Source organism: Notechis scutatus, chromosome 3 (genome assembly GCF_049901735.1).
Source record: "Notechis scutatus isolate UNSWTSFEM ecotype Mainland chromosome 3, rNotScu1.2, whole genome shotgun sequence".
In the NCBI taxonomy this organism is placed as follows: Eukaryota; Metazoa; Chordata; class Lepidosauria; order Squamata; family Elapidae; genus Notechis; species Notechis scutatus.
This window is the reverse complement of record NC_142011.1, coordinates 161,734,227-161,744,714: the sequence shown is the minus strand read 5'-3', so window position 1 is coordinate 161,744,714 and position 10,488 is coordinate 161,734,227. Positions and strand designations below refer to the sequence as shown.

Sequence of the window (10,488 nt, the reverse complement as noted above, 5' to 3'; positions counted from 1 at the left end):
CTTCCCTAAGTGCAATGAAAATTAGATTGTCAGTGGCCCTGCTGTTTTTTAAAATAAATATTATTTAAAATATTTATTTTTAAAATATTTTTTAAATAGCAGGGCAGTAACTCTATTGAATTCTACTGTATAGTGCAATATTAATGCAGTATCAGGGGTTTTTAATTCAATGTATAGAATGTGAAGATTGTGTATTTAATTTCGTTGTACGAGGTACAATGACAATAAAGTAAACTAGAAAATAAGTAAGTTTGTAGTTTGCAACGAGCAGATTCAGACCTGGAATGAAAACCACAACCTTTACGTTTTAGCCTTGTAAAAGTATAAGCCACTTTAGAATGGTTGAGAATTAAAATAGCCGAAACGCAAGCAGCTGCCATAAATCTTATAGCCTGAAAATGCAGTCAGTAACTTGAGTCAATTGGGATATTCTGGAAAACAATATTTTGCTATATTTGTTAGTTTGATTTGTTTAAAAAAAAAGAGCAAACAAGGCGCTCGCCTCCGGCTGAGACCTTCCTCATACTGCCCCCCCCTTCCCCACTCCTCTTCCTCCTCCAAAATGGGAATGGAGAGGAAGCACATTTCACTCAAACTCTACTCACAACAGTAGGTGGGACTCGAACCCTGACGATCAGCCAATAACAATCCAGGCTCGGGGCAAACGCACTCCTTGGCTTCCTCCGATTGGCTTACCGGAAGATGGGCGGGGAACGCGCCAAGTTTAACGTTAGAATTTCGGTCCCGCCAAGAAAGCCGCGCCGAGAAGAAGCCTGTTTGCTGCCTCGCGATGCCGGCCGAGCTGAGCGTGCAGGAAAGCCCCGAGCTCCCCCAGGAAAAGACCCGCGCCGCCTCCAGCTCTTCCCCATGTCACGGAGAGATCCAGTATCTCCAGCAGGTCGAGCAGATCCTGCGCTTCGGACACAAAAAGGAAGATCGGACCGGGACAGGGACGCTGTCCATCTTCGGGCTGCAGGCGCGGTACAACCTCCGAGGTGAAGTTTAGCCCCCCGCCCCACCTTCGGCTCCGTCCGCCTGGGGTTTTCTTTTGAGGAATTCGGGGGTGGGTGGGAAACCGTTGCCGTTTCTGCCGCCTTGGCGCTGGTCTTGGAGCCTCAGAAATGGTGAAATCGTCTAGTCCCTTCTCGGGAGACTTTAAAGGACACCGAATTCGCCTCGGAGGATAATGTAATACAGGGGGTCTCCAACCTTGGCGACTTTAAGCCTGGTGGACTTCAACTCCCAGAATTCCCCAGCCAGTTTGCTGGCTGGGGAATTCTGGGAGTTGAAGTCCACCAGGCTTAAAGTCGCCAAGGTTGGAGACCCCTGAATTCTAATAAATAAAAGAACAATGCACATTAAAAAGGAAGCCCCTGGCCCTTTTATAATCTGAGCAAGAAAGAAATAGAGATGAAGCCGGAGGAGACACCAGAAGATTTTGAGACCGACCCCCATCTCGGTCTCCAGATTTCCATATCCAATTTCAATTCGTAACTCCGGTTCTGCCTAATTAGGCACGAACCCATTAGGTCCAAAATTCGTTGCTGAGGAGCACTAAAGTGTCACTAACGCATAATTTGTCTCAAGCACTAACTTGTCTCAAAACAGGAACCATGGATAAAGCAGGTGATTTTTTTCCCCAAGTGGTACCCCCAAAATTTGTTTCAGTTATGTATTTATTGGATTTATAGCTAGCCTTTTTTTTTTTTTCTTGGTCGAATATACAGTTTAAGGAATATACGGTTTAAGGAAGTGCTTATAAAGGTAATCCGACTTAGGACCACAATTGAGCCCAAAATTTATGTTGTTAAGCAAGACAGTTAAGTGAATTTTGCCCCATTTGTTAGGTGAATCCCAGCAATTATTGGTAACAAGGCTGTTAGGTGAATTTGGCTTCTCCATTGACTTTGCTTGTCAAAAGATCACAAAAAGGATCACACGACCCCAGAAAAGCGGTCATAAGTCACTTTTTTCAGTTCCGTTGTAACATTTACTAGGGAACTGTTTTAAGTCGAGGACTACCTGTGCTTTCCTTACAAGAAGCAGCCCTGTAAGATAGTCTGGGCTAGGATAGTGGCTGGCTCAAGGTCACCCAGTGGCAAGGGCTCCAGCTTTCATGATTGACAGCTTTTTGAGGTAGTGCAAACAAGATACTAAAGTCATAAGTACTGACAGTATCTTTATTGTAAGTTTACAATAGCAGAATCTTGCAAGTCTGGAAGCACTTCTCCTGTCCTTTGATTAAAAAACCAAAAGTCTGAATACTAAATGCTAGTATTTTGATATGACGAACTGATTAAATATTTATCTGAATTATGTTTAATGGCTCCAAATGATGTACTAATTCACTTTAGAAAATGTGCAGAATATAACCCAATATCTCTTAATTTTTTTTGACTTTCAGATGATTTTCCATTGTTAACAACTAAAAGAGTATTCTGGAAAGGAGTACTTGAAGAACTACTTTGGTTTATCAAGGTATAATGCATAGTAATGGTTTCAGTCAAATTTTGATTAGACCCATTGAAATAAATAGAAAGGTTTGAGATTTATTATAAGCACAAATAATAGTTCAATATTAATTCAGCAATAAATTATTCAGAGAGGATAGAGATGAGGCATGTTAGTTTTCTACTGCAAGCCTGCAGAGATTTGGATAGAAGAGTTCTGGGCAAGATGTAACAGCCTACAAATCACCAAAGGGGTGGTAGAAACATGGAGCTAATTATTCAACATAATCAACAACAAATTTCTGTTATAGCTTTTAGACAAAAATACGCCACTATATAGCAGTACATAACATCTAAAACTATTAAATTTAAAAAATAGGCATATGTTAAATATAATAATACAAATCAACGGAGATCACCAAGAGTAAAGCTAATCTTGTGGAACAAACAAGAAATAGAGGCACAAAAATGGGCAACCTGAAAAGAATACATTGGAGTCTTGGTTGGAAAGAAGTGACAGATAAGTATCATGTCTACCAGGGTAATTCTTTAAAATATGATACATGCATGTCTCATCTCCAAAAGAGAAATATATTTCAGACTTCTAGGCGAGGTCTGGTGAACTGAAGACAATTTTGTGAAATGTCAACAACTAAAGCAGAGAACCAAGAAACCTATTCCAAGGACCAGTTCCTTGGAACCTCTCTGGTTAAGGAGAAAACAGGATATTGCCCACATGCGCTCTAGATGACTGCTGTTTGCATGGAAGCCATGTTCTGTGGTTTTCATGCAAGAGGTTTGTGAGTTTTAAGTGCTGGCAAACAATGGGACTATCCATTTTGCTTATCAATCAATCAAAATAATTAACCAGGCTGGAGTCTTTTAAAGATTGCTAAAGAGGAATATTCTTCAAATGCTACCCATTGTTCTCTGAAGATTTCACTGGAGCCTGAAACAAATTTAGGGGTAGTCTAATTAAAATCTATTACCTATGAATGCATTCTAGTACTATTAAAAATTTGGATTAAAGTAATATATTGAATCTTGCTAAATATTTTGAATATAAGGTGTACCAAAATATTTTCCTATTTTTATTTCAAACCAGTTTTAATTTTTTTGCCTGTAATATTAAAATTATTATAGGTGTTATTTTAACAAAATATTCCTAAAATAGTAAAATAAGAGAATTAGAAAATATAATGCATACAAAGTAACAAGCAAAATCATATTTTGGAGAAATCCAGTAAACTTTGTATAATAAGAAAAATATAAAATTGATCTGTCAAGGAAATGTACTTTGTAGCTTCACAACCACTGAAGTGTTTCTTGTTTATAGAAATATTTATAAGCACCTGTAAAAATGGAACATATATATGATAGAAAGTCATATTAGACAATCTGAGTATTGAAACTGGTATTCTGAATATTTACTGCTTTACTGAATTGTCATTAGCAGCAATTAGAATAGAATACAATACCTTTATTGTCATTGCATTCCACAAATACAATGAAATTTGAAAACTACTCTAGCACATAGCCCCAAACACCACATCACAATCACACTACAGTTTTAAAAATTAAAATAATTATAATAATAGGACTAGATCACAAATGCACTATTTGATTCAAGACAATTACTGCCTTGGAAAAAAAAAACTTTTTCAATCTATTAGTCCTCATTTTAAGACACCTATAACGCCTCCCTGATGGTAACAGATCAAAATATGAATGTCCAGGATAAGAACGGTCTGGAGATTTTTAGTGTTCTAGAGAGGAGTCTGGTTTTCGCAATCTCTTCCAAAGAAGAAAGAGAGTAACTGATTATTATTTTTTTTTGTGCTGTGTTTATAACTCTGGAGCATCTTATCCACTGCAGAGCATCCAGCATACCACATCGTTACACAGTATGCCAAAATGCTCTCGATGGTAGACCGGTAAAAAGTAACCAGCAACTTCTCACCCAAACCACTCTTTTTCAGCATCCTCAGAAAGTGCAGGCGCTGTTGGGCCTTCTTTGCAGGGGCCATAGTGTGGACCAACCAAGTAAGGTCGGAAATACGAGTTCCTAGAAATTTAAAACTATGAACTCTTTCCACACAATCTCCATTGATATATAGTGGGAGAGGCTCTGCTTTGCATCTTTTGAAGTCTATAATCAATTCTTTGGTCTTTTTGATGTTCAGAGTGAGGTTATGACTCTTACACCACAAGACCAGTCTGAGGATCTCTGACCTATAGGCCGTATAATCTTATCAATGCTGGGAGATGTTTTCTTCCCCAAGTGTTTGGAAGTATCTACAATTTAAAAAATTACAAGAAGTCTCAAGAGTTTATGCTGACTGCTGATAAATGATTTCTTTTTCATTACCCACAGGGTTCTACAAATGCAAAAGAGCTTTCTGCTAAGGGAGTTAAGATTTGGGATGCCAATGGTTCTCGGCAATTCTTAGACAAACAAGGATTTTTTTCTAGAGAGGAAGGAGACCTAGGTCCTATTTATGGCTTCCAGTGGAGACATTTTGGAGCTGACTACAAAGATATGAATACAGGTAAACATGGCTGAATATTTGTTTTCAGTTTCAAGTATCCATAAAAATAGACTATAAGATAAACTGGCTTGATTCCAAAAATGTACAGGTAATCTTTATTTAACTACCCTAATAGGACTGGCTACAATTAAATGAAGCAGTTTCTTTTTGGCTTTTGTTTGCCTTCTAACCACTCTGCTGCTTGGAATGCTTGAGTGGCTGCTTACTCTCTTGTATACATCAAAAGCAATATGATTGCAAGCAGTGGACGTGGAGCTGTGGGTTGCTACACAAATAGCTGACTTTCTTGCAAACGTTTTGTCTCCAATCTATGTTTGTGAGGGTGGGGAAGGAAAAATACAGGTCAGGCAGGACAACACATACTAATGCTATGAAGGTAATATGCAGGCTGTAAAAAAATTTTTTTTTAGTATTGTAACTTGGAACCGTACTAAAATGGTCAGTAAATGAGGACCTATATTTAAAGTACATGGGGACATGAAAAGACACAACTGCTTTAAAGAGTTGCTGAGAGGTTTTTCCTATTTATGTGTCCCAAACATGTGTTTAGAATCAACTCTATAAAATAACATCTTCGTGTTATGTATTAAGCAAATTTCTGTTTCAAGATTTGAATAATTCGTTATTGGAAGTAATTTTTAAAAGTTAATTTTCATGTCAGTTGTTATGTAAATAATACATATATGTATTGTTGGTACTGTCCCATTTAAACTAGAGTAAACTACTGTTTACATCTACTGTTAATAAGTACTTTGATCAATATGGAGTAGGAGTTTTAATAAATAGCTCAAATTCCCCCTAGAATTAAAATGGATTTATGCTATCACTAGTTATTAAATGGCTTACATTTCTGCCTTTTAATCAGATGACATCATAAAAATATATTTTGTATTCTGTTTTCCAGCCCCTGTTACATTTGTGCTGATGACTGATGCTTCTTATTTGGTTTATTTAGTAGACATTTCCAGAAGGAACTTGTGATTCTTAAGTAGTGGAACAATCTCATAATAAGTCTTTAGTGGAACAATCTCATAATAAATGAGCTAAACCAGGGGTCACCAACCTTTTGGACCTCAGGGACCACCAAACTCATAATTTTAGATCCCAGGGACCACTAACTGGTTCTGTGGGTGTGGCCTAATTTGTGGGTGTGGCTTGGTGGTCATGTGACCGGCTGGGCATGGCTTATATGTAAATATAAATATTTATATAAATACTGAATTTTTTATTTAAAAAAAGAACAACTTATCCAAAATCAGGTAAAGTGGGCAGGCAGATTGAGTTGCTCACAGAATCACAGATTCATTCAGAGATCTATCTATCTGCCACTGGCTACCTCACTCTGTCACATAAAATTTGCTCACAAGCAAACTCATAAAATTTGCTAGCAAGCAAACTCACAAAATTAACTCACAACACACCATGCATGTAAATATTGAATTTTTTATAAAAAAAGAGCAACTTTTACCCAAAATCAGGCAAAGCAGGCAGATTGAGTTGCTCACAGAATCATTCAATGATCTATCTATCTATCTGCCATCGGCTAGCTCAGTCTCTCAAATTTGCTTGCCGTGAGTCTGCACTGAATTTGCTTGCAAGCAAACCTTCAGTCCTAAGGGAGGTCCGGCTGTACTTAAAAGCAGAGCTGAAGATCTAAAGACTAGCTGGAAAGGAAGAAATCCAATTTCTGCTTCCTAGCTAATCTAAATCTCCCAGCACAGAGAACTGATCGTGGTCGGAAAAAGGAAAAATAGAAATTTAGCAGGCAAGTTTACCGGGTAAGGAGTGAGTGGGCGGAGAAAGTTCCCACAGGCCATGTGGGCAGCACAGGCACTTGTGTTTCTGCACAGCCTGGATTAATTGCTTTGGGGGAATGCTCTTGGGGTGAGATTTCTCTGTGGCCCACCAAAATTTTCTCACGGCCCACCAGTTGGCGATCACTGAGCTAAACAACTGTTAAGAGTGAGATTAGTTCTTGTATTGAAAAGTATTACAAATAAGCTTGGCTTCACTTTTTTGTAGATTATACAGGACAAGGAGTAGACCAACTACAGCAAGTAATTGATACAATCAGAAACAATCCAGATGACAGAAGAATTATAATGTGTGCCTGGAATCCTAAAGGTATATTATGATTAATGCTGAGTCATTAAAGATTGTAGTTGTCCATGATAACTCTTGTTAGGAAAAAATAATCTTAGAAAACAAAGCTATCCAGGATAGTTGCATGAACATTCTCTTGGGCTATTTATTCTTTTTCAAAATTTGTTTTTTTGTTTTTTTTTTCAGATCTCTCTGCAATGGCTTTACCTCCATGCCATGCTCTCTGCCAGTTTTACATTTTAAATGGTGAACTCTCTTGTCAGTTGTATCAGCGTTCTGGAGACATGGGACTGGGTGTACCTTTCAACATAGCTAGTTACTCACTTCTTACTTCAATGATTGCCCATGTTACAGGCCTGAAGGTATCCTTATCTTTTAAACTATTATCATGGGAAGTAAGGAAAAACATAAACAAATCTTAGGGTGAACACAGTTTGCCAAGGAGTGGAACTTTACCAATATTTTCAAACAGACAATGGGAGAGGTAAATTCTGGCAGCACTTTATACTACTCTGAAGAGTGAGAGCTTAACAGCACCAGCAAATGTTCTAGTATTTCTACTTGAAAAACATTAGCCAGCATGAGAAAATTGTACAGCCATTTGAACTCAATTTCCTATGCTTAATGTAAGAGACATGGTAATTGGGGTACAGTTTTGTATTATGTATTTATGGATAATTGGGTACAGAGTACTTCCCAATCTTTATGGAAAATTGTTTCTGTGCTTTAGTGATAGACTCGATCATTCTATTTACTTAACAGTGTATTCAATGTCTGGCACTTGCCTCAGTTTGAAGAATTTTTATGCTGAGGCTTAAGTACTGGTGAGATGCAGAAGGAATTTGCTTCCAGTTCATGGAGATGTATAAAGATGGGCGGTATGGGAGGAAAAAGCCTTGTTGGCAGTATTGACACATCTATATAACAGGACAGAATTACATTACATATCTTATAAACTTTTTTTGCTTATCTGCAAAATTCACTGCAGTACTTGCAATAACTGAAATAAACAAGAATAACTACATGACAAATTGATGGATTGTAGAGGTGGAAAAAATGAACATTTATGGATTCATCTTGCTCCATACACACGCAAACATTCAAACTTGATTCAGAAAAAGGAACATGCACAGTCCTAGGAATCTGTAGTAGTTAAGGAGTTGAACCTTATTGGTACAGAATTAAGTCCCCTAAATGGAACATATTTGAACAAAATAGGGATTGAATGAGACTGTTCTTTTTTCCCAAACAGGTGAGATCTGTTTCAGAAAGTTGTACTTGAATTGAACAAAATATGATCACACTTCTACTTCTACTTAGAGCTTGAAGAGAGAATTGCATGATCCTGTCCGTCCCCCGTCCCCCCCAATGTGTCAGATAAACACCTGGACGGGAGTTCTCCTATCCCAATGTACCTCCCCTGGTTAATGCTGTATATCAGGGGTGTGAAACTCACGGCCTGTGGGCCGGATGTGTCACATGCTGGCTCCGCCCCGCCTGGTTTAGCGAAGAGAGTCCCGATACGTCACGTGATGAGGCGAGTTTAACATCCCTGCTGTATATGATAAAGGGATGAGGGAAGACTAAGCAACCTTGGTTCTCAAAGAAAAGTTAGAACATAGACATAAACTTTTAGAGCAGGGGTGTCCAACCTTTCACCTTCCCTGGGCCACATTAGAAGATGAAAATTTGGTTTGGGCCGCACATATAATAAATTATTATAAAATAATTATATAATAAAATTATATAATAAATAATAAATTATTTTTTATTATTTATTAAAAATTATTTATTTTTATTAATTTTCCGGCCAAATTTTGTGGGGGGAAGAAAGCTCGCCCGCCTCACGCCTACCTCTCCTGCAAATGGCCCGGCTGGATGCGGCAGGACTGGAAGGCGAGGACTGGGAGGCTCGGTGCAGCAGCGGGGGCAGAAGCGGCGACAAGCCTGTTTTAGAGTATGACCAAACTGATGTATAGAGAATGACAATCAGTACATTCAGGAAAAAAAAACTTGTCTAGCAACATATTTATTTTTCTGTTTATTCTTCACTAAATGATACTTTTTTTTTATAGCCTGGTGACTTCATACATACATTAGGGGATGCTCATATATATTTAAACCATATTGAACCCTTGAAAATACAGGTAATTATACCAGTTGATTACTCTCATTTTGTTGTTTTAATATCATTAAAACCGTTAGATGCATTTGATATTCCTTCTTTTCCATTAGGACCTGGATGAAGTAGAACTTTTAAATCTGTCAGTAGTGCTTGAAAAACAATTCACTCTGAAAATCTACAAAGATTAGGAGTTAGTTTTGCTTCTTCCTGAATTGATAGTTTTGTCAGTATTGGGCAGAAATGTTGGGCTGGATTACTGCAGAGTTTGGTGCATTTTCCTATCTTATTTAACACTGCAATTGGAAGAGATAACATGTTAGCATAATCATTACATGGATAATATTTTTCTATCTCTAGCCTAGTTCAGACAGGAGATACAGTGAGTCTTCTGTATTGCTATTGGGATCTGGGTGGGTCAAAATAAACAAAAGTTGATCTCTTTTCTACCTCTGGAAAGGGTTGTGCTACCTTGGAAGAAACTTGTCTGTGACTTTCTGTAGCTTTATGGGTATCCTGGATTAATGGCTACTGCGAGAAAAGCAGGTGGAGTGTTTGGCTCCATTTATGTCCCCATTACTTTGTGATTGCTTTATTACAATGTGCTGTCTTTGTCCTACCTTTGAAAACCACTTGGAACCTTCAGTTGTTGCAAAATGCAGTGGCTTACAATTTAATAGGGTAGCAGTTTTACAGCTGTTGAATTGCTACTGGTACTTCTTCAGGTACAATTATATATTATGTTACCCTATAAAACAGTTTGTTTACTGTTTTAAATCACAACTTATATAAATTACTAATAAAAAGCATCTTCAATAAGCAATCAAGTCAACATTTAATTGAACTCTATAACATGTAATATATTTTTAAATTTCAGCTTCAGAGACAACCAAGACCTTTCCCTAAGCTCAAAATTCTTCGTAAAGTTGAAAACATCAATGACTTCAGAGCAGATGACTTTGAGATAGAAGACTATCATCCACACCCAGCCATTAAAATGGAAATGGCTGTCTGATTAACTTTTTCTGCAACTGTTTTAATGTTCGGCCTGGAGTTAATGCATTTAAGCATTGTTTGTATTCACATCACTCAAAAGGTCAAAAGCAGTTTTTTTTAAAAAAAAATTGTTCCATTTTCATATGAAGCTTGAATTTGAAGTAGACTGTTATATATGGATCATGTACAGAGAATATGAAGGGTTTCTGTAGTTTGGAATTATGCAATAAATCATATGTGTTGTAATAAATGTTAGCTGAAACCTTAA

General features: G+C 37.5%; 1 protein-coding gene across 1 annotated transcript; it reads left to right on the top strand.

The window, feature by feature from the left end:
* The first annotated feature begins 723 nt into the window (after positions 1-723).
* TYMS (thymidylate synthetase) lies at positions 724-10,488 on the top strand. The gene is made up of 7 exons (XM_026670308.2): positions 724-995; positions 2,405-2,478; positions 4,825-4,999; positions 7,022-7,123; positions 7,289-7,464; positions 9,178-9,249; positions 10,102-10,488. The coding sequence occupies exons 1-7, from the start codon at positions 791-793 to the stop codon at positions 10,237-10,239; spliced, it is 942 nt and encodes a 313-aa protein (XP_026526093.1). The 5' UTR covers positions 724-790; the 3' UTR covers positions 10,240-10,488.